At 46.7% G+C, this 23,436-nt stretch overlaps 2 protein-coding genes across 2 annotated transcripts; one reads left to right on the top strand and one right to left on the bottom strand.

Annotated features, from left to right (window-relative positions):
* The first annotated feature begins 6,819 nt into the window (after window positions 1–6,819).
* Window positions 6,820–11,013, top strand: LOC101755230 (uncharacterized protein At4g06598). Its single transcript, XM_004979038.2, has 5 exons — window positions 6,820–6,991; window positions 7,406–8,100; window positions 8,871–8,946; window positions 9,035–9,161; window positions 10,325–11,013. Exons 2-5 carry the CDS (start codon window positions 7,424–7,426, stop codon window positions 10,516–10,518), a joined length of 1,074 nt encoding a protein of 357 aa, XP_004979095.1. The 5' UTR covers window positions 6,820–6,991; window positions 7,406–7,423; the 3' UTR covers window positions 10,519–11,013.
* A 412-nt stretch (window positions 11,014–11,425) lies between these two features.
* On the bottom strand, window positions 11,426–14,190 carry LOC101754829 (DNA-directed RNA polymerases I and III subunit RPAC2). The gene is made up of 4 exons (XM_004979037.3): window positions 14,059–14,190; window positions 13,827–13,957; window positions 12,283–12,359; window positions 11,426–11,793 (listed from the first exon to the last, which is right to left on the bottom strand). The coding sequence occupies exons 2-4, from the start codon at window positions 13,925–13,927 to the stop codon at window positions 11,651–11,653; spliced, it is 321 nt and encodes a 106-aa protein (XP_004979094.1). The 5' UTR covers window positions 13,928–13,957; window positions 14,059–14,190; the 3' UTR covers window positions 11,426–11,650.
* Window positions 14,191–23,436: the final 9,246 nt, after the last annotated feature.

The raw sequence follows: 23,436 nt of genomic DNA, 5'->3' as shown, positions 1-23,436 counted from the left end.
TCAGAATCCATCAGAACTTATCTCAAACAGATTTGATCAACTTCCAAACGGTCCTAGTTCCTTTTTTTTACAAACCGCATAAGATTGTGCGAGTTTTTGATATAGCAGAAAAAATATAAGACTACAGCGGAGGCTAGGAAAAAGAAAAGAAAAGGAAAAAAACAGCTACCGGTTGAATTGCGATATCAACGTGGGTAACCACTAAGCTCAATAAACAGTCAAATCCGATCGGTTGGATTGTGATATCAACACGGTCGCACCACTCCACTCAAACAGCGACAACAGAGCACACAACATCACTCGACGCGTAACAAGGTACCCCCGACAATCTCACACTCACGTAGTTGCCGAACCTGCAGGTGTGACTGCGTCGACAGGGAATCGAAAGGAGTAGACTGCACTGCACCAAGAAGGCCACCGTCATACAGGACCCTTCGCCGTAATGCCGCTGCAACACCACACTCCACCCAATAGAGTGAAACCACCAGATCCGGATCTCTCGTAGGCTGCCTCGCAATCGGCGCTATGAAAACACAACATACGAGGCCTCGCCACATCCGCCGTTGGACTCCACCTCGCTCTCGTCACTTCGAAGACACACCGCGCACGGGGCCTCGCCACGTCCGCCACAATACTCCATATCACGAATCTGTTTCTTTAGTCGCCGTCGGAATGTTGAGCAATGTTGCCCTGCTTCCCAAGGTATCCATCAAACCGCCAAACTGTCACCGCATGTCGACTTTGCTTTGTTGCTCGTGCACAAAACCTCCGACACCGTGCCAACAAGCGAAAAAAGTTGTTTGCGCTGTCTCCCTAAAAATGACGCCTTCAAGAAGGGCACGACGCCAATGGCGCCGCCATCACTCGTCCAGAAACTGGACAGGTTTTTCATCCAGAAAACCCCGTGCAGTAGGAATAGAGCTCCAACATGGCGCCTCCAAAGGGGACAATGACGCCTAAGGGCTGCCGCCATCGCCACTAGCAAGATTGCTAGTAAGGGCTTTCGCCCGGAGCATCACATCCCTAGTCGTTGCACGCCCTCAGCCCGGTAGTACCAAGACCATGGCCATAGGAAACCCACCTGGGGTGGCGTCGCCACCGAGCCTCCTCACGTTGCGCTGCACTGCCACGCCTCCTTGCTTTCTGTTGCCGCCGCGCTGCCTCTGCGCACCTCGCCAAGCCGCCGCAGCACGGCCCCCTTGTGCGTGCAGCTAGGTCGCCTCCACCCTGCCTGCTCGCTGCCGTGGCCACGCCACGCGCGTTCCACGGCCACCACGCCGCCCGACCGAGCCGCTGCTGGACCGTCACCGCACTGCCGCCACGCAGCCGCGTGCCCCTCTCGCGCAGCGCTAGCTGCCATCGCGCGACCTCCTCGCGCCAATCTCCGCCGCATCGCAGCCGTCCCTGAGCTGCCGCCGTAGCAGAGGTGAGCCGCGCTGCTCATGGCCGAAGCTTCCCCCGGTCGTGTCGCTCACCCTGGCGCGCACTGTCTCCACACGGTCATCGAGGAGCCACCTCCTCACCGCCCTCTCAGCTGCCGCTTGAGCAGGAGGAGGGGCCACCCGCGCCGGCTGCTGTTGCGGCGCACTCGACGCACGTCGCCGTACCACGACGCGCCCGGTGCATGACCTGCCTCGCCGCCCCCAAATCCTCCCAGCGTGCACCACCAGGCCACTCCGTTCGGCCACCGCCGCCCCCACATAAGCACGCGTAGCTGGCCTGCGCCACCACATCCCGCCAAGCTGCTTCGCCACCCCATGCCAAGCCGTGGCAGCCGCGTCTCCACCGACCGCCATGGACGCAACTCCACCCAAGGAAGGGACATACCCGGCCGAGGGATGGCAGGTCCACCCTAGGGGATAGCTAATCCGGCTGCCGTAGCATCGGAGAAGACACCTCCTCATCGGAGAAAAGGGCGGTGCTGCTCGCTCGACGCGCATCCGTAGCTTCATCCGAAAAGCCCCCCGCCGCCTTCCTCGCAGGGGTTGGGCTTTCGGCCAGCGGCTCGAGCGACGGCAAGGTGGGGAGGAGGAGGAGGAGGGAGGAGACTCGGCGGCGGTAGGACAGTAGGAGCCCCCAAGCCACCTGCGGGAAGGGGGAGGCAGAATTGCAACAACCCTAGTTCAAATTGGATCAGAAGGTCCGGAACTTCTTATGCCTAGCCGGACTTGGGTTAATTATCTGTTTGGACAAAAAAAGTTTAGCCGGAAGTTCTGTTCCCACACTGAAAGGTCGAATATACGGAATGCTGATGTTCAAGCAGACTTTAGCTCTCTTTCCGGGCCAAAATTCAATCAGACATTCCGATTTCGATATCGGAAGTTCTAATATGTTAATTTTGGTTGTCAAAAATAATATTTTCTCGTGGATAAACCAAGGCTACAGCTACAATTCTGCCATTTTACAATACTGCAGGAAAGTATAGGATCACTTGCATTAGGAAAACATATCTGCGAGCTTTCTTTTCATTATCTTTACACTGAAGCAGCACAGTGATTGCCTCCTTGATTAGTTGGGTCATCCCAAAGGAACGGAAGCAGTTGGTAGGCCTGGGCATAATTGACCGAGGACCGAGAACCGAACCGAAAACCGAGGACCGAACCGAAAGAACCAAAACTGAGAAATTCGGTCCTAGGTTCGGTTCTGACTTTCAACTAAGGTCCCGTTTGGGTCCAAGGAATTGGAATCTATTTAATGGAGTAGGCTAATTTATGTTGGAATGTGGCATTCCACAACTTTCCAAAGTTTAGATATAAGCCTATCTTAAATTCATGGGGTGGGAGATGGAAATTGATTCTATAGATTATGGTTATTAGATGGAATTCAATTCTTATAGCACGCTCTTAGACTCGCTTCTCTATAGTAGAAGTGCAGCATACAAGTATCTCTCCCATATCACCAACTATAATATACAACTATATTCCACATACAATTATATTAGCTTAATTAATTTGTGTCTAAATTATGATTATTAGGATGGAATTCAATTCCAATGATCCAAACGGGGCCTAACTGAAATTTGATCGGTTACTTCGGTTCTGGCCCTCAGTTAACCGAAATAACTCAGAAAACCGAAGTATACACAATAGTAGTCCAACAGGTCCAGCCCAATTATATCCACAACAGGCCCATCAGCTCTCCTATCCTACTCACCCACACCCCTACCTTCCCGAGAGGCCGAGACCCCAGGCAGCAGTACGTCAGATTTTTTCCCCTCCACCTATACTCGTGACTTGTCTCCTCAGTATAGTTATTAGGATCGGACCGGTAATCGAACCGATAAGGGTGTCGGTTTAATAGTTCATTGGTTCAACCGTTAGGAAACGATTGAACCACCGCTCCAATAACTTTGGACCGTTGAAGTGAACCGGCACAAATAATTTGAACCGGTCCAATATACCATTGATGATTAGCTATACATATTATATTATATAGCTCATAAATGACACAATATATAACTATAGTAGTTGCATTCCAAGTTCAAGTGTTCAGCAAACGAACCACAAATTCAAATAACAATTTATTAAATTATTAGGACTAGCCCATCTACTGGAAATTGCACGTATTCACTGAATAATAGCCTATTGACTATTGAGCTCTCACGCAGTGGTACTGCAAGTGTGCTCTATCCATTCAGTATACTACTCAATAGCCTATAGAGTTGCGAACAATTTTGAGTCTCTAGATTCGTGAAGTCTGAAGTCTAATCATTGCACAACTTGAATCATTGTAATCTGGAACCTTGGGTGCTGAGTTACCAACCGATAGCCATGTCAGGCAGGCAGGGAGAATCGCGGGCAGATTCCTTGTGGTCTTGTCGAGCGCCGAGCAGGGAGAAGTCGGATAGGATGACGACGAGGACGAGGTAGTGAAGGACTGGACTACTGGAGGCACGGAGCAGTAGAGCGCAGCGCTGGCCGCCGGCCCCCGCGGACGTCACTGGGGTGAAGCCGTTGAGCCGCAAGGAGATGAGAGTCCACCGTCGAGGGTCCGCCGCCGGCAAAGACGAGCACGGGACAAGCTCGAGCTAGCGAGGTGGAGGCATGGAGCGGCCGCCTCCAGAGAAGAACAGGCAGCAGATGCGCCGCCGCTGCCGCCATTTGTGCCAGATGCAAAGCCAAACAACCCCTTGTTTACTTCACCCCCAACTCCTAACTTTGACACTATGCAAAAAGAAGATTCCCTATCACATCAAACTTGCGGTACATGCATGGAGTACTAAATATAGACGAAATTAAAAACTAATTGCACAGTTTTGTTGTACTTTGCGAGACGAATCTTTTGAGCCTAATTAGTCAATATTTGGATAATAATTCACAAATACAAACGAAACGTTACAGTGTGCTACAGTGCTGTAACAGTAATTTGGCACCTCCCAATTTTACCAACTAAACAAGGCCCAAGTGTTGCTCGTAAGAAAGAAAAGTCTTTCCGTTTATACGCCTAGGCCGGTAAGATTGAACTGAATCGACGGAGGGTTCGCATCCGTAAAAATCAAAATCAGTCAGGTTTGTGCGGAACCGGCCGGTTTTTAAAACCAGCCGGTTCATCGGTTTTTACCCGTTCAATTGTATGGACGGTCTTTTAAGCAAACCGGACCGGTGGAGGCTCTGGTTCGATCTTTTACCGATCCAACTGCCGGTTCGGTCCTTAATAACTATGATCCTCAGTCCTCCCCATCGCGCCTCCCTACATCTCCTCCTCTTCAATCCTCGCGGTTGCCCGATCCTTACGTCCCACGAGCTACTGGCCGCCCTCGCTTCTTCCCCAATCCCCCATGTCTGTAGGTGAGCGTCGCCCGATGGGCTGGCAAGTGGCAACACCTCCTTTCCTCCTCGCGGGTGACACTCTAGACGCTGGCTTGGCTCTAGAAGACGGCAGATCTGATGAGGTCTGCCTCTGGAGCTCCACCTCCACCAAGCTCTACAAGATCCACAAGCTCTAGATGGGCAACAAGGAGGAGGTGACATTGGTGCTGTAGATAGACAAGGAGGGCCACTGTGGGCAACAAGAAGGTGACGTTGGTGCTGCAGATAGACAAGGAGGGCCATTGATTTTGATTTTTGTTGTTGATTCTTGTGTTTGTTGATTTCAGATCGGTTAGTTCGGTCGGAACCGAGGACTGAACTGAACTAACCGAGACCGAAGTTGTCGGTTCTCAGAAATTTGAAGAACCGATCGGTTCACGTTTTTAGTAACCGAATTTCGTGGAAGACCGAAGAACCGATTGGTTCGGTTAGGTCTAACCGAATGCCCACCCCTAACAGTTGGGGCCATTAGCCTCAGTCACGGACTATGTTAATGGTATTTGAGGCACAACTAGGATTATTGGTAGGAGAACAAACCAGCCTAAACTATATTGGATACCAAATCAATATAGTACGCTTTACATTTTTTCTTTTTTCTATAGTTAGCAGGTTACCAAAATTAAATTACTATCACAAAGATCGTGACTTGTAGGTTTCAATCATTGTAACCTCTACACATCTTGAGGCATTTTACATGGCTGAGATAAAACACGTTACATGGCTGTGATAAAACACATACGCGCACATAGGTACAAATGGACAGCAGCTAGCGCGCTCTTTTTCCTGCATTGTTGGCTATTTTCCCCATCCAAACCTTTAGTGTGTGTCTGTGTGTTAAAATTATTGCAAACATAAACAAATTGCAAAATTCCTTGCTCAATCATGTTGCAATTTTTCTAGTGTGCTGCGTTCTCCCTTTTGCAGCCAACATGGGCTTCTTTTTGGGCTTTCTCCCAATGAGGCCAATGCGATGATCTCTAGGATAAATGGCCAGAGGGAACAAGAGGAGAGAAAACAAGATCAGGGGGTGATAATAAATAAGGATATTATCATCATGTCACGGAATTAAAAAGAGCAGGGCACCACCGAATCATGTTGTGGTCGCAGCTGGATCCCTGAGCTGTCTTGCTGTTGGCACTGGCTGTTTTCTGGTTGCTCACTCACGCTGCTGCCCCACTACCCAATATGGGCTGCATAAACAAGGACACTTTTATCTGCTTCGTTACATGTACCAACAAACGGCTCTACCAGTTCGTAAAAAAGAGAGAGAAAAACAAAAATAAAAACAAAATGGCTTTGCTATCTCAAACTCATGGACTTTCACACTAGCCCCTTTGTGCCAACTTCCAAGTGGATTTATATCATGAAGTTAGAAAATACTAGCATCCATTGTGTCAAAAAAGTGCCATTTACCTTTGCATCCGCATAATTATAATTTTACGATGACACATTGAACTTGTAAATTCTTTACAAATTAGTGAATCTTACAAGTAATATATTGGCACTTGTTTGTAGTTTGCAAGAGCATGGAAAATTTCATTTTTAGTATCCAAATTCGCCCACTTAACCCATAAATGATTGTGACCTAACTATTTAAGCTAGGACATATGATAAAATCTAATCTTTTTTGTATCAGAAGATTCAAAGTTCAAACTACTATGAGATCTTCCCAATCAATAAACAAATCATTTTCATAAATGGAGCCTACATATACCCTTCATGTTGAATAATGCAAGGAGCTCCAGCATTCATTTCTTGGTAGGTCGATTTTGCTAGTGGAGGCGGGCAGTTTCCTCTTGTGTACACTCGGGGTATCCATAGCCTTTATCTCGCAGCTGGTGGGGACCACCAGCATCCCCGCACTACAGAATATCCGTATCAGCATCGCCCACCGTCCGATCATCAAATCCAACGGCTCCTACTCGTCGAAAATTAAGGATCCTCCCGACATTTCCCCAAACACGATCCACCCCGAATAAAGATGCGCAATATTTATTGATTTTCTCGTTCCCCCACCACTAAACGATTTCTCTCCATTCTTCTCCCCCTCCCCTCTTGCCTTCCTTCCTCCCCCCCTCCCCTCTTCTCTTCTCTTGAACACTCCGCCGAAAAATCCGTTTCGTTCGAGATTAGTATCTGGTCCAGTTCGAGGAGGGGTGATTGGAGGAGCAGCCGCCGAATTGGTAAGTGCTTTTCATGGGTTTTTGGTTGTTTCTCCCACTGAATTTCGGCCAGGTATGGCCCTGTTCTTGATCCGCTCCAGTTTGTCGTGCGGTTCTGTTTCGATTTGCTTCTCGTGCTGCTTTCCTTCGCGCAGCTTTTGTGTCCCTGCTTGTTCTTCTGTGGATCTTGACCGTTTTCTTTCGGCGATTTGATGCTTGTGCTAGGAAAAATCGAATCTTTGACGCGAATTTGAGCCGACTAATTTACTGTTTTTGCACGGGCGTTTGCTGAGATCTGTAGGTAGTTTACTGCTGAGCTTCTGCGCCAATCCGCCTTCCTGGATTGGATGCGAGCTCGCGGTGGTTCGGCGTCGAATTTGCTCAGAATCTTGGCGTCGGGTCTGAGGTGAGCTGTGTCCTGTGTTTCCTTTGCAGTTTGGTCGGCCGGAGCTCATGATGATGGCGAACGCGAAGCTCCAGAAGCAGGCGCTGCTGCCGCCGCGCAGCCCGTTCCCGACGGCGGCGGCGCCGTCGCCGTACGCCGACCGCGGCCCGATCGCCCGGCCGCAGGGCGCCGCCGCCGCGCACCACCGGCACGGCCACGGGCACCACCAGCGCACGTCGTCCGAGAGCTTCATCGAGGAGCAGCCGCCGTCGTGGCTCGACGACCTGCTCAACGAGCCCGAGACGCCCGCGGCGCGGCAGCACGGCCGGGCCGGGCACCGCAGGTCGTCAAGCGACTCGTTCGCGCTGTTTGACACAGGAGCTGCCAGCGCTGGTGCTTACTCTAATGGTTTCGAGGGGATGGGGGGAGGAGGCGGGCAGCCTGCGCCATGGGGTGGTGTTCAGGAGTACTATGCCAAGTCAGGTTCGTTTGGGAGGGCACATGGCCGGCCATGGGAGCAAGGCATGCCACATTTGGCTGGTTTCAGGCATGGTGGCGGGCTGCCAATGCCGGCGAAAGACAAGGTTGGGGGGCATCATGGGCCACCTAACGCGTTGAGGGATCATGACCATGGCATGGACAAGAGAACTCCTGGTGATGCTGGTCATGATCAAAAGGTTGGGGCGAAGGAAGGTGTGCTGCCGAAGCATGCACAGTCAGAGGCGGACAACAAGCGGGCTAAACAGTGAGTTTGATAACTGCTGAATGTGAATTTTATGTTTTCACACTTGCATGATATTACAATAATAATCACAATATCACTAAGATAATCTGGAAACAGCAAGTATTTTCACCGTAACTTTAAGCACAAATACAAAAGGATCACCCCTTAAATAGACATTTTCTTTATAGCACACACTAAGAATAGTGGAGCTGTTGTTATTTGATGTTTTCTTGAACTTGAGAATACAATTTTCATCCTAAGGAAGTCAGCGGCCTTTTTGTTAAATTTATTCTCTATGCAACAGAGCATTGAATTATTGTGGGCACAATATAGTGGGAATTGTATATTCATTTCTTATGTTTCACTGCCCACATATGTGTTGTAACTTAGTGAAAAAGTGGTATTGAGCAGGCCTACAGATTGCAAATGTGTATGTGCCGTGAATCTGTGGTTTCTGTACATGCATGGTCAATGGACAGTAGTTTAGAATTGACCCATGGTAACATAATTGAGAAACTGGCTGTTGAGGTTTTCCAGACTGCAACTTGAGAAGTCTTGGATTAATATGTGTCCTCACTTGCCAGTTATAATGGTAGCAAGAATGTGGCAAATTTTATTTTGCACTGGCTGAAAGCAAGGATATCCTAATCTAGACTTGTCAATTGGAATCTGGAATCATACAATTAAATATTTAAATTAGGACATCATGCAATTCAATCAATCCTATTTGTTGAGATTACAATGATTGTGTGTTTTTTATGCATTAAGGTGTACTTTTCAATTGGTTGCAGGCAATATGCTCAGAGGTCCCGCGTCCGCAAGCTTCAGTATATTGCAGAGCTGGAGGGTCGAGTTCAGGCATTACAGGTGAGCTTACTGCATGAATGGATTTCATTTCTCTTATAAAATGTGGTGTTATATGTCACAAAAAGAAACCAATGTTTGAATGATGCAGTCAGAAGGGGTAGATGTGTCTGCTGAAATGGAGTTTCTTACCCAGCAGAATATTATCCTAGACCTGGAAAATAAAGCTTTGAAGCAGAGATTGGAGAGTCTAGCACAGGAGCAACTAATTAAACGCTGTAAGTATTCTCCCTTGTAATTTGTTTCTCTTATCTTTGAATTCTGCTCTCCACCTGAATCATTTCAGTATGCATTAAGTTTTCCTGAGATATTAATAATGTGACAAGATATACATTCTAGCTTAGGACATTGAGTCAAGCTTAGGACATTGAGTCAAATATAATTCTTCAGTTAACTGGATAGTGGCTCTAGTTGTTTTTCTTATTTTTCCGTTTTATTCCCATGCTGCATCCTATGATGCTGAAGAGGACATGTAAAGTAATTCATATTAAGCATCTACAAAGAGGACAAATATTTTTTGGAACAATGTCTTATCAATTGAAGCAACCAAAAGAATAAACTCCCAACTCCAAAGTGAGGCATATGATTGACTTGTTTCCTCAGTTAGATGAATGATGTCTATGCATCTATGGCTGAACCTTCGACCGAGCTATTCTGAGAATTTTTGGTTTTAACTTGTATTGGATTCAGTTGACATACCACGCTTGTTTGATTAATTCAAAGACCCAAGGAACCTGTAACTAAAAGCTGGAAAACTGAACTACCTACTACCTAGCCAAGCTAAACTTGGCTAACCCAGTTTGCAACCTTTACCAAGATGTGCAAGGAATCATACAATTTGGAGAAGCATGGTGAAACCAATAACAGCTGAAATTCTGTATGCAAGTATACATACAATTTCTTTGTGACCTCTCAATAGCCCAATATGCATGCTGAGCTTAAGGTCATAGTTCACGGTGTATACTTAAAAACCAAATGAGTAACTGTTGCTTGCCAAAATGAGTAACCGTTTCATATATCCAATTATCCATGCATATTGCTTTCTACCCGTCCATTATATGGCCAGTCAAATACATAATCAACATGTCAGTGGTTATATTTCATATGGCCTTCAATATGTTGTTGACTTGTTATATCCACTTTTCAGTCAAACAGTAATGTACCTTGGAAATTTAATTGGCTTCAAAACAAAAATACAAGGGCTTATATTTAGCAAAAGTGACTAATTAGCTGGTATCCAATCAGAACTAAGTATCTTTCTTTCATTGATTTTCATTTCATCACGAGCAATGCATTGCTTTGTTGATACTGAATGGCAGCTAAGAATTTTTATTCTGATAAGAAAAATCAGTTGTCTGAACATTCTTTCTCAATTTCGCAGTTCAACAAGAGATGTTTGAGCGGGAAATTGGTCGTCTCAGATCACTATATCAGCAGCAGCAGCAACAGCAACAGTCTCCTGTCCTTGTTCGTAGTAATAGCAGAGACCTTGATGCCCAGTTTGCCAACTTGACTCTGAAACACAAAGACCCCAACTCAGGCCGGGATGCTCTCTCTGGGTCTCTTCGTACTTGATTCTTTTCATCCTTCCGTTCTTGTGGGTTCTGTATCAGTTGCCACCACTGTGTGGCTGTCATCTCCATCAAGAAAGGAGAAGTGCGCTTGGATTGCGTGAATAACACCGGAAAATGCTAATAGCTATGGATCTGATCTTTATTCTTTCGGGATATGCACCTGGCGGTCATCCTCAGCTTGCGTCCATTGTTGATGCTCGACCAGTCGGCGGTGTTTAGGGTTTTATTTTTAGTTATTAGATGCCTTTCGTGCATCATTGTACCATTACGCATGCTAGGGTTCTAATCTTCGTGCATCGTAGCCGTGTTTGGATTAGTTCTGTCTTATCAGTGGAATGTGGAGCACTAGTCAGCATCAGATAAGTTGCTTTGAAAATGTGCCACATCTCTGATAAATGTATGTTGTGTTATTATTTATCAGTACTCAATAAGCTAGTACGAATGAAGTATTAGCGTTTTTCAGATTTCATGTTGTCCTTGATGTTGCGAGTCTCCTATGAAAATCCTGTCAATTGCACAACCATTTCAATTTGTGCTATGCGTCTTCAGTTTTTTTTTCCATTTGCTCTCAAGGAAACATTGTTCGTTGTTAAAATTTGGTCTCATACCATTCATGACAAAACTGTATGTTCTCTCTGCAAGAGCTGTTGTAGGTATGGTTTTAAATTTTAGAAACTAAAGCAGAGGCAATAATCAAAGGCATAATTGAGTCAGTTGCACAAACCTAAATTTTCCTTTGATTCAATTCGTTGGCAGATTGTAAAATTTAGTCTGTAAATGGCTATAACTGTGTTGTGTATGGCAAAGCCCATCATGGTAGCTGGTGCTTTTACTCCATTCGAGAAAACCACAAGTATATTTGTTGAAGAGTTTGATATTGGAGCATCCATATGACTCAGCAACAGAAATGTGTGTATCCAGTACCCTTCTGGAAACTTATACTACACATTATTTAAGTCGTGATAAATATCGGTGAAAGTAGTTATGCAATAAATTGCAAGAGTTTTAGTGTTACACAAAAGGAAGCCCATGCATACAGCAATTACACACCTCTCAAACTGACAATGAGCTCCATAAAGCTTCAGTGTTTGGAGATTAAGCAAATCGGCATAAAGCCTTAAAATATCGCTGTTCTATTTCTGATCAATGTCCATTTGTTCTGCAGGTTCCTTCGCTCTATGGCTAGCCACTGCGTTGTCAAAAGTCCCTCTGACATGCTGGCACATAACCATCAGATCCTGCAAAGCATCTTTCAATACATCCTTTGCTGGATCTCCTGCCAATAGAACAAACATGCGTCAGGAGTCTGAGCATCCTCTTCAGGGAAGCAACAAAACTGTTGGCATCACTTTGTCATCTAAGTAGAATGTAAACTGAAGCATCAATATTGCATTAGCAGGTGTTTTAGCAAATAACCAACACCTGGAACGAACAGCATATTAGATCTGTAGTTTCTGGGAATAAACATTCATCAAGTTCCAAACACATCTTAGTGTCGAATATGACAAATGATTCAGCGCATCATGGCTGCCATACTAATACTGATGTATTAGGAAAAAGTAAAAAAACCACCTATGCAAGGTACAGGTACTAGAGTACTAGACATTATTGTTGGAAATAGCCAGGACAACGAATATGATTCTTGCAAATTCACTAAATAAGCATTAAGTTGAGAACATCAATACAGTGGCTTCAGCCTTCAGTATATTCGACAATGACCAAAGGAAACACCAGAATTCCAGGATAATATTTCACTTCATGGTACCTGTTGTCTGAACTCTAATGTTGACCTTCTTGTCAGCAGGATGAGGGATACTATATCCACAAAATGCTACCCTTGGGCTGTGAAGACAGAAAGAATGTCAGATATACATTACTAGTAGCCTTGAATTACAAAATATACAACATTTCTGGTATCCATATCAATTTTTTCTGCAAGGTTGACTGAATGTTTTCCATCACAATTCCTAATAATAAATTACAATGCAACAAATGGTTTAATGATGACATCATTTTGTATGTATGTTTCTTTGGAGTTGACTTGAACGTTTACATGTCCTATATTTAGTAATGAAATTTGAACATTGGGCACTAAACATTGCCGTGGGACTTAGTGTATGTATGGAACTTAAAGAGACCTGGCATATTTATGAAAAAAAGTATAGCCTTAAGGGTGTCTTGGGACTCGGGCAATGCATGAAAGAAAAAAAGTAAAACTTCACGTCTACCTTACTCTATGCTTGAGATGTCCAGATCTTTAAACCTTAGGGTGTGTAACTTGTTATGGAACAAAGCACAGTAATGTGAATATGAAAACTCATCTAAAATTGGTGCAAACACAAAACAATACAAATGATAGTTGATAACTATATCAAGAGACCAAGAGTAATTCACAAATTAGAACCATGTGCACCTTTTCTAATATTTGTGATTTCTAGTGATCAGAACCTGACAAAGAATTGTAATACCATCATTTTGCATAAATACCAGTTTGCAGTATGACAAATACATCCCAATGTTATTACTACTTTTCTTCTTGTATTGTCCCCCTGAGCATCATGGATTAAATGGCTGCACCAAAAATCCCTTAACAACAAATGGTTGTTGTTTTCATCTGGTAATAACAGTTGTTTGCCTGAGCTACATACTCCAAAGTAATGGCAAAGTTTCAGTCATGATCCACTAAGACAAGTCAACCTAGTTTTTGAGTCCCAAAACTGGGAATGCCAAATTCTGGCAGCAGCTTATTCTCCCTTCCAACTAAGTTTCATATCCGTGAACCACAAAGATAGATCGATCTGGCTTGTGAATACCAAAACTGGAAACATAAAAAAATACAAAATCTGGCAGCACCAGAAGTTCTCCCTTCCGATACTAATATAAGTAGAAATAATGTAGCCATAAATTTGCTAAAATCAGGTCACAGATCAGGTAATGACTGACCATTCTAGTGCCTTATGCCAGAATGTAAATGTAAAGTCATATTGAAGTCCCAAAGACAGGGAATCGCTGATTATGGCTATGAAGAATAAAAGTCATGGTCAGCTACTGGAATTTTGTACCCGGCTCTTACTGAGATGGGTGTTAGATTTCCCTATGCAACCGAGCTACAAACACCAACAGGCCTTGAAGACAATCTACTGACCGTCCTTCCATCCACCGTTTCCAACTCCAAGGACGCTGTTTTGCCTCTATCGGACTATATGGCAACACAAACTCAGCGTTCCACGTATCACAAGCGGGATAAATACGGATTGTTCAGAGACTGGATAATGACGAAGGGGGAACAAGACAGCTGGCTCCACTTACTCCTGGTTGAGGACGAATCTGGCGGAGTTGGCGAGGGTGTGGTCCTCCTCCATGATGGAGAAGGTCGACGCGGTCGAGTCCGTCGCCGACCCGTGCTCCATCGCCGCCCCGCCTCCCTCAGGTCCGGCGAGCTGCTCGAAACTCAATTACTCAAACATTGGAAGGAAAAGAAGTACAAAAGATGTGAGGAAACGAAACCAAACGAGAAATCAATCAGAACGAAGAGACTCACCGGTGGTTGAGATTTCAGGGAGGATTTGAGCGTGCGCAAGAAATTTCTGGCGCGGGAGCTGGGACGGGGGGAGGGTGGCGGGTGGCGGCGCAGTGCTCGAACAGATGACAAGGCCGGGGGCGATTGGCAGCCGCGCGGCCGCCGATGATGGATGCGTGGATCTCTATTTCGTCATTTCGCACGGCCCACCACGAGCAGCCCACAAGAAAAGGCCTGGGGGAGAAGCAGGCCACGAAAGGGCCCATTAGTAGGTTCCGTTGTTTTCTTCCCCCCTTTTCCCCTGATTATTATTTTCCCCAATTCACAATTGCTACGATCCAAGAGTTTCCAAAAAAATTCTTCCCTAAAACTATATATTGGAACTCTTCTAAATTTTTTTTCCAAAAATATATTAACCCATAGCAGATCGCTAATAACTAGCTCCAATATTTCAAAATAGACTATATCATCATAATTGGACCTATTAATTGGGCTGCTCACTTGCTCCTCACGCATGCACCTGCCCCTCGCGACCTCCAGCGGCTCTCATCCTTCTTGTTCACCTGTTCTGCTTGAGGAAGCCTCACTGCTCGAGGAAGCCTCAGCCCGAACCAAGATTCGACCTATCCCAGTGATAGAAACCGTGCATGGCCATCAACTATCTTGCGTAGTTGCTTCATGTTTACATTTCACTAGTTAACTGTTTATTAGTCCACAAGCAGCTTCGGGTAGCTCTTGGCATCGCACGGGACTATAGCGTCGACCCCTCGTTGATCTGCGTGGCCGCCGCTAGCGCATCGGCGACCTCGTCCATCCCGCCACCTCCCCTCCCCGCGTTGCTCCCCATGGCCGCGGCGACCTTCTCAGCATCCACCCACGTGGCCGCCCTGTTGCTTCCCGCCGGCATGACGGACGCGGTGCCGCCCAGCACGTCCCTAAGCATCACCACCTTCTCCACCTCGTCGCCATCGCGCGCATCGGTGGCAGCGGCTTCACGTACGTTCATTCGCCTCCACGGCTAGGTGCGCCGCGGCGGCGATGCCGCCGGGACAGCGCGGCCCAACCCCGGCGTGTGCGGGAAGACTGATTGGGGGAGGAGAAAATCGCGCAAATATGCGGCTCTGCTTTAATGTTGCCAATAGTTTGGGGAAGTTTTGGAGGAACGGTTGGAGTTCTTTTTTTTTTCCCTTTTTTCTCCCTAAATAAGGTATTAGAGCAACTTCGAGAGTACTTCAAAAAATTCTTCCTAAAAAATATGTATTAGGATTTTTTTCAAAAAAATTTTCCCCCAAAAGTATATCAATCCACAGCAGATCGCTAATAAATAGCCCCCAATATTTTAAAACAGGCCACGTCATCGTATTGGGCCCATCGGAAGGGACGCGCGAGCGTGTGGGAATCAGGATTGGGGGAGGAATACCAACGCTAAAATATACGCGGTGGTAGGCTATTTTTTAGCGTTGCTAAAAAATTAGGGAAGGTTTGGATGGACTGTTGGAGTTTGTTTTTTCTTCTTTTTCCCTTAAAAAAAGTATTGGGGGGTAAGATTAGCAGCCTCTTGGAGTTGCTTTTAGGGGTAGGATATAAATTCTTTTGAAGTTGCTCTTAGCACACAATAATTAATTTATTTCATGAAACATATGGAAGAAAATTTGCAGTGTACCAAAACAACCTTACTTACTCTCTCTCCATTTTGAAAATATAAATTGTTTTGATTTTATCCTTGTCAAACTATTTAAACTTTAATCAAGTTTAAAAAACATATATTAACATCTATAATACCAAACAAATAAATGCACCAATTTGATATTTAATATGTTGGTGCATTTTTTTAATAAATTTGATAAAAAGTTTGACTTAGGACCTACGTTTCAAAACAGGAGAAGTATTCATTTTACCATGGGACGAATAATCCAAAACATTGCACACAGCATGGTGTAGACCAAAACAATTCAATTATCCCTGTTGCCGGAGCTGCCCATCGACGGTGGTAGCCGCAAGAGGAGTGCGCTTGTTAGCACGATGGCATTGCATCGCTGGCCATTGCACGGTGGGTGCTGGGCGGCCTACGGATGCATCAGGAGACGGCGAGACGACGTTTGGATTGGCGCCCGCGGTTGCCCTGCCAATTTTTTGGAGTTGACCCTTTTCTGGAGCGCACGTTTGGATTGAAGCCAACTTTTGGCATGCCAAAGCTCACGTTGCATTCGCAAGCTTCTTTCTCGCCAAATCACTGGCGGAGCTACGGCGGCAAAAACTACCGCCAAATAATTGGCGTGCCGATGATTGGCTGGGCGTGGCGTGGCTCAAACCAAATAGCCCGATGGGGTGTCCCATGAAGGACCTCTGTGCCGAGATCCGGAGCTGTAGTGGGAACCTGTGGCGGTTACCAGATGCAGGCCCGCTACAATCTTTTCTTGACAGTTTTTTAAAAATAAAAGAAAAGTTGCCAACTGTTTTATTGCTTCTTACTATTTTTCTCGAATGACCGACATTTTTCTATTTTAATTTACATATTTTTTAGGTAATGCTACAGTGAAGACGTCCGAGCGGAGGGAAAAAAATCGGACGCGGGTCCCACCACCCAACCTTATCCACCACACCTGTCGGTTCTACGTCTCCTTATCCACCACACCTGTCGCATCCCCACAGCTGCCTCTCTCTCTTGTGCCCTTTCTTCTTCAACCACACGAGCTCTCTCTAGCTCCCTCTCTCCAGAGCTGGCTGGAGAAGCTGCTCTGCCGTGGAGGGAGTTGCTCCGTCGTGCGGCCGCTCGAGCGCCGGCCGCTGCTCCTCCGCGGCTAGGGGCGAGCCGCGCCGGCCGCCGCTTGCCGTATGGCCGCCGGAGGAGCTGCTCCACCGTGCGGCCGGGCGAGCCGTGCCGACCGCTGCTCCCCAGCGGCCAGAGGTGAGCCGCACCGGCCGCCGCTCCCCCCACGGTCAAGGGTGCGCCGCACGGGGGCTCCCGCTGTGCAGTGCTCCGCCAGCCCGCGCGTGTCTACCAGGTTTCGCTGAGAGCGCATGTTGCAAGTATATGTTTCAAGTGTTTCGGGAGTACGTTGCAAATGTTTCATATGGATGTTGCAAAGTAGATCTAGATGTTGCATATGTTGCAATGGCTATACACGTATGTTGCAAGCGTATGTTCCAAATGTTTCATCAGTTTTCAGACGCATGTTGCTTTTTCAAATTTTTCTGGCGTTTACAAGTGTTTTCAAACGGATGTTGCATGCAACATGAGATCCATGTTGTGGCGGTAATTTTTTTGATTTTTGATTCGATGATTTATTTAGCCCAAACGGACGGTGGATGGTGTGTCCGATGCTAGACCCGGACGTCCGACGTCCGGGCGCTAGCAGTTCCCTATTTTTTAAGCTTGACAATCTTATTTCTCGCAGTTATGCTAGGATATTTTCTAAAGGTAAAAGTCCTATGCACCCTTCAACTATCACGGAAGTTTGTTTTTTCAATCTACAACTACAAAACTGGATAGGAAGGACCATCCAACTGTTAAAAATTGGCAAATTTCACCCTTTGGGTAGGTTCAAGTGGTTTTGCATTTTCTAGAATTTTTAAAAAATAAGTTTAATTAAAAAATTTATAACTAATTCATTTAAAATTAAAAAATATCAAATTGGTGCAATACTAAAAATGCAACCTGTCCACTGGTGTTCTATTTGGCTTCATATTTCTTGTATTTTATCACGAGTAATAAAACTTAACAAATAGATGTAAACAACTCCAAATAAAGTACTCAACAAATAGCCTACATATTTAGAAAAATTTTAGTACCTAATTCAAACTTTTTGGACTTGAAATGAATTAATTATGATTTTTTGATTAAATCTAAACTTTTAAAATTTCTAGAAAAAACGCAAAATGACCTTCAAAACCAGGAAACCATCCAAAAGGCTAAATTTACCAGATTTTGATAGTTAGATGGCCCTAGTTATTGGTTTTGTAGTTGTGAGTTGGAAATTGGACTTTTGCGATAGTTGATGGGTGAAAATAGAACTTTTCCTGGTACCTGAAACTGTCAGACATTTATAAAGAAAACTGTTAGAAAAGTTAGTATTCTTGTAGTGTACATGGCATGATTCCAGTGGTTCAAAAAATCATTGAAACAAAATTTCAAAACATTTTTTTTGAGAGGGTACATACATATTACATAGAACTCACACCACACGCACACACGTGTGCATGTCCATACACGTGTTAGAGAAGAGATTGGAGAGACTACTGTCCTCAATATGGGGGATTACTAAACACGCACACGTGTGTACCCATAGCAACCTAGGAATAAATCCTGAAAAATCCACAAAATTTCGTCCCACTGGGGAACGAACCTGCAACCTATTAGGTCGGGTGCTACTGAGATCCTGATGACCAGTGGTCACATGCCCGTTTGAAAAAAAAACACTCAGATTGTTGCTTAGTCACTTGCGTTTAACATGGGCGAGGCAGTGCCAGAAGGGTCAAAAAACAAAAACAATGACATATGAGGCATACGAACCTTTTCCGTGGTACGTAGAACAGAAATTCTATTTCTTTTAATAGCCTGTAAAGGCACCTCCAGTGTGCTGTTTTTAAGGGTGCCAAGAAGATCAGAGAGAAAGAAATGAATGTGGTGCTATACACTGGAGCTCTCTCTTTAGCAGTGTCACATCGGACATTCGGATGCTAATTAGAAGGATTAAACATGAGCTAATTATAAAATCAATTGCAGAACTCCTATGCTAATTCGCGAGACGAATCTATTAAGCCTAATTAATCTATCATTGGCAAATGGTTACTGTAGCACCATATTGTCAAATTATGAACTAATTAGACTTAATAGATTCGTCTCGCGAATTAGACTCCATCTGTGCAATTAGTTTTGTAATTAGTCTATGTTTAATATTCCTAATTAGTATCCAAACATCCGATATGACATGTGCTTAAACTTTAGCACGGGGTATCCAAACACCCCCTAAGTGAAGCTAAAAAAGCACCGGGTGCAAAAGTAGGCACCCTTGCTAAGCAAAAAACTGCGCACAGAACCCCCCACTTGTCATTCACCTTGACACAAACCAAAGAGAGCGGCTCCTCTTTAATACGTTGGGTCCCATGCATGGTGCTAACCAAGCCAAACACTAGGGCCCGTTTGCACTTTTAGCCCCATTTTAGCACTTGGATTACCAAACAGGGGTGCTAAAGTTTAGCCTCCCCATTTTCTTTAGCCCCTCCAAGAGGTGCTAAAGGGTGCTAAACTTGCTAAAAGTGGTCCCCTGTTGCTCCCCTCCCCGCACTCCCTCTCTCTCCTCTCCGCCACACCCCTGCCGCCCTCCACCCGACCCCGCCGCCTCCGCCCAGCCACACCTCCTCTGCCGGCCCCGCCTCCTCCGCTCAGCCCCGCCGCCTCCACCTGGCCACACTTCCTCCGCCGGCCCCGCCTCCTCCGACCGGCCCCACCACCTCCACCTAGCCCCGCCTCCTCTGCCTGGCCCCGCCTCCTCCGCCCGGCACCGACTTCGAGTTCCTGCTTGGTGGATGCGCGGCCGCGTCCATGCTCCCCGCATATGAGCTCTTCTCTGGCGGCGTAGCAGCCGGAGACGCCAAGGGCGGCAGAGGCGAAGACCGTGGCCGTGGCCGGTGCTGAGGAGCCTAAGATCCCGGCGCGGAGGTGGCGGGATCTCCTCCGGCTCCGCGTCGTTGGCGACCGCGACCTCCGAGCCCAGGCCGCTGCGCCGGCTCCTCCGCCGGGCGTCCAAGCCGCCGGAGCCGGAGCCGTCCCTAAGCCTGCCACTCCTCCGCCATTCGTCTTAGAGCAGGCCGTCATCTTGAGGTGCAGCGGCGCGTGCGGCGAGGCCCGCTGTTGCGGCTCGGACCCCCTGCAACGGAATAAGAGCACCGATGTCTATCAGAAACCCGTGACACCACAACCATTGAGATGGCTTGGAACATGGACTCGGCGCGCACCTTGACCTCATCATGGTCCTCCGCGAGCTCGTGGTGGTGGTGGCGGTCGTGGTCGAACCTGCCTTCCCCTCCCTTTGCAGCGTGCGCAGGTAGGTAGTCGGGCGGCACATCATCCTAGGATCAGAAGAGCAGAAGCGAGAAAGACGTTGGGGTCATGAAAAGGCGGAAGCGAATGATGCACGCAGACAGAACAACGGAGGCTTTGGGCGAGCGAGCAAGCGGAGGACAAGGGAATTTGTTGGAGGAGTAGCGGGAGAGGGGCAGAGCCGGCGTGCGGGAAGAGGGAAAAGGAGGGGTACCGTTGTCTTTTGCCACCAAAGGTGCTAAAGTTTAGCACTCTATCCAAACACCTAAAGGTGCTAAACTTTAGCCCTGGGCTAAACTTTAGCACCTGGTTCCCAAACAGGGCCTAGAGCGCATCCTGGCTTGCTAACTTCTACCTGGTGGGTCCCAGCTTAGCACAACACCACGCATCAAACACTAAAGCTGCCCTAATGAAACTAAGGGCCTGTTTGGGAGCACCTCACTCCACGAAAAATTGCTCCACTCCACAAACTCCAAAAATTTTGCAGCCAAACGCGTCTAGCTCCAGCAACTCCGGCTCCAGAAAAAAGGTGGAGCAGGGGGTAGATCCACGTTTTTTGTGGAGTACCTCAAGAGGTGCTCCAAAAATCTCCTTTTCAGACCTGCTCGTGGAGTTGGTGGGTATTTACCCACCATTGCCATCGGTTACAGATAACGATTCGATCTAAAAAAAAGAACAGAGCTCCTTCTCCCCGTCGCCCCTTCTCCTTCTCCCCATTTTCTTCCTGCGCCGCCCTAATCTAGCGCGCCACCCCTTCCTTTCTCGGCCGCCGCCGGTGGTCCTTACCGGCAAGATGGATGGCGGCGGCGACCCTCCTCCACCTATTGCTCCAATTTCATCCTCGGCTCATCCTTAGGGCTCAATTTTGGCAGGGGCCCATGCCGCCCAGAGGTTGTGCCCATGCCGCCCAGAGGTTGCTTGCCGGCGCCGCCGGCCAGGGGAACTTGGGCGGCGCGGCCTGGGCTGGCATCGCCGTGCAGGAAGAATGCGCGCCAGCCCTGGGCGCCGGCGGTCAAGGGCCCCTGGGCGCCGGCGGTGAAGGGCCCCTCGGCGCCGCCGGTCAAGGGCCCCTGGGCGCCCGCACCAGGGGTGGGTTGGGGGGCGAGGAAGAAGGCGACGGGGAGATGGCCGGCGGCGGACGAGGTGGCCTGGGCGGCGGCGCAAGAGGTGGCCTGGGCGGCGGCGCAAGAGGTGTACTGGGCAGCGGTGCAAGAGGTATAGGTCGCAGGGGCGCCGCAGCCATGTTGGGCAATTCCAGGGGTCGTGGCCGTGTTAGCCAGGGCGGCGGCCGTGGCCATGGCCGTGTGGCCGAGCTTGGCAGCGATGATGTGGCCGGGCTAGGCGGCGAGCCCATCGGTGGATCTTCATGGTGTGTTGGTGGGAAGGTATGGGCTGCAACCTTCTATGCACATTAACACAAAAGAGATGCTTGCTATGTTCCTATACACATGTGCTGGAAACGAGTCTAATAGGAGAGCTCAAAATAGATTTAAGCATTCTAGCGAAACTATTAGTAGGAAATTTGATGAGGTTCTAAATGCTTTGATGGCTATGGCGAAAGATTTCATTCGACCAAAGAATCCCCACGTCCCCACAGTCCATAAAAGGATAAGAGATGACAAACGTGCATATCCACATTTCAAAGATTGCATTGGTGCACTTGATGGCACTCATATCCGTGTTGCTCTTTCACCTGATGAGCAAGTGAGATATATTGGAAAGACCGGGGTAGCCACTCAAAATGTACTAGCGGTATGCGACTTTGACATGCGTTTCACTTATATTTCCACGGGACAACCTAGAGCTATGCATGATACAAGTGTGTTGTACAATGCACTAAGAGTGGATGAAGAATTTTTTTCACATCCTCCACAAGGTAACATGTATTCAATTTGATATATGAATGTGATTAACATGTAGCATTAATCCATAACTCATATTATTTTTATGTGAATATAGGCAAATACTACGTTGTGGACGCGGGATATCCTAATCGTCCTGGCTACCTCGCTCCTTACAAGGGTGAAAGGTATCATTTACCGGAATGGCATAGAGGTATTGAACCTAAGACGCCTATGGAAAGGTTCAATCGGGTTCACTCATCTATCCGCAATGTGATTGAGCGATCTTTTGGACTATTAAAAATGAAGTGGCAAATTCTTTGGAAGATGCCACCATATCCCATGTACAAGCAAAAGATGATTGTTGTGGCTACCATGGTCCTTCACAATTTTATTCGTGAGCATGGAGGTCAAGATGAAGACTTTGCTCGGTTTGATCGTGATCCTAATTTTGTTCCTACAATACCGGAAAGATATAACAAATATGCAGTTTCGCAAGCGGCGTCAGATGGGACAACTTCCGCACTCAACGCGCCAACTATGGATGTCTTTCGTGATGAGCTAGCCACCGCACTCTCTCTTGCTTGGAACTAGTTTGTATTGGAAAGATTGACTTTGTACCGTATTTGTTGCGACCTTTCATTCGGTACAACGTTATTTGGTTCAATATTTTTTGCCATGGGAAAAAAAACTGAAGAAAGTATTGTACACTATTTTACCGTAGCACCGGAAAAAAAATCAAAAACACCCACGAATGGTACTGACGGCCTGGTTACTGTAGCAGCGGGAAAAAAATGTAAACCATGCTAAAAACTCAACCGATCCAACCACCAAGGGCAAAATAGAACATTCCCACCAAAAACTCATTTTCCTGGAGCTGGAGCACAACAATATGCCAAACACGTTCAACAACTCCACAGTTTTCTGGAGTTGGTGGAGTGGAGCTGCAAAAGTGTGGAGCTGGTGGAGTGGAGCTGATTTCTGAAAGGTGGAGTGCTGCCAAACACCCCCTAAATAGACAGTCATGCCTTACAAGTCACGAATCCAACTCGTTCCTAATCGCAAATAAATACACGTTTCTTTCCACGCAGTTTTGGAGCCCCGTAATACCGGCCACACAACATGGCGTGTTAAACAAGGAGTAGAACACCATTCAAACATATGCCAAACAAATTTAGGCCTTGTTTAGTTCCCAATTTGGGAGTGGCAAAATTGGCATTTTGTCATAAATGCGCAACTGTAGCGTTTCGTTTGTATTTGTGAATTATTGTCCAAATATTGACTAATTAGGCTCAAAAGATTCGTCTCGCAAAGTACAACAAAACTGTGCAATTAGTTTTTGATTTCGTCTACATTTAGTACTCCATGCATGTACCGCAAGTTTGATGTGATGGGGAATCTTCTTTTTGCATAGTGTCAAAGTTGGGAGTTTGGAGGGAACTAAACATGACCTTAATGCTCGCTCTACGCAAGCAGAATTAGCTTACACTGAATATAATTTGTTATCGCTGTTAG

The sequence above is a fragment of the Setaria italica genome, chromosome VIII (assembly GCF_000263155.2).
Source record: "Setaria italica strain Yugu1 chromosome VIII, Setaria_italica_v2.0, whole genome shotgun sequence".
Taxonomy (NCBI): domain Eukaryota; kingdom Viridiplantae; phylum Streptophyta; class Magnoliopsida; order Poales; family Poaceae; genus Setaria; species Setaria italica.
Note: the sequence above shows the minus strand (reverse complement) of the source record. Positions and strands in the feature narration are given on the sequence as shown.

Excerpts from the sequence above, each read along its gene's own strand:
- LOC101755230 (XM_004979038.2), top strand. The coding sequence starts at position 7,424 with ATGATGATGGCGAACGCGAAGCTCCAGAAGCAGGCGCTGCTGCCGCCG. Across the intron at positions 8,101-8,870 it reads GACAACAAGCGGGCTAAACA|GCAATATGCTCAGAGGTCCC; the intron begins GTGAGTTTGATA and ends AATTGGTTGCAG. Across the intron at positions 9,162-10,324 it reads GGAGCAACTAATTAAACGCT|TTCAACAAGAGATGTTTGAG; the intron begins GTAAGTATTCTC and ends TCAATTTCGCAG.
- LOC101754829 (XM_004979037.3), bottom strand. The coding sequence starts at position 13,927 with ATGGAGCACGGGTCGGCGACGGACTCGACCGCGTCGACCTTCTCCATC. Across the intron at positions 12,360-13,826 it reads AGATTCGTCCTCAACCAGGA|CCCAAGGGTAGCATTTTGTG; the intron begins GTAAGTGGAGCC and ends CTGTCTTCACAG. Across the intron at positions 11,794-12,282 it reads CATTAGAGTTCAGACAACAG|GAGATCCAGCAAAGGATGTA; the intron begins GTACCATGAAGT and ends TTCTATTGGCAG.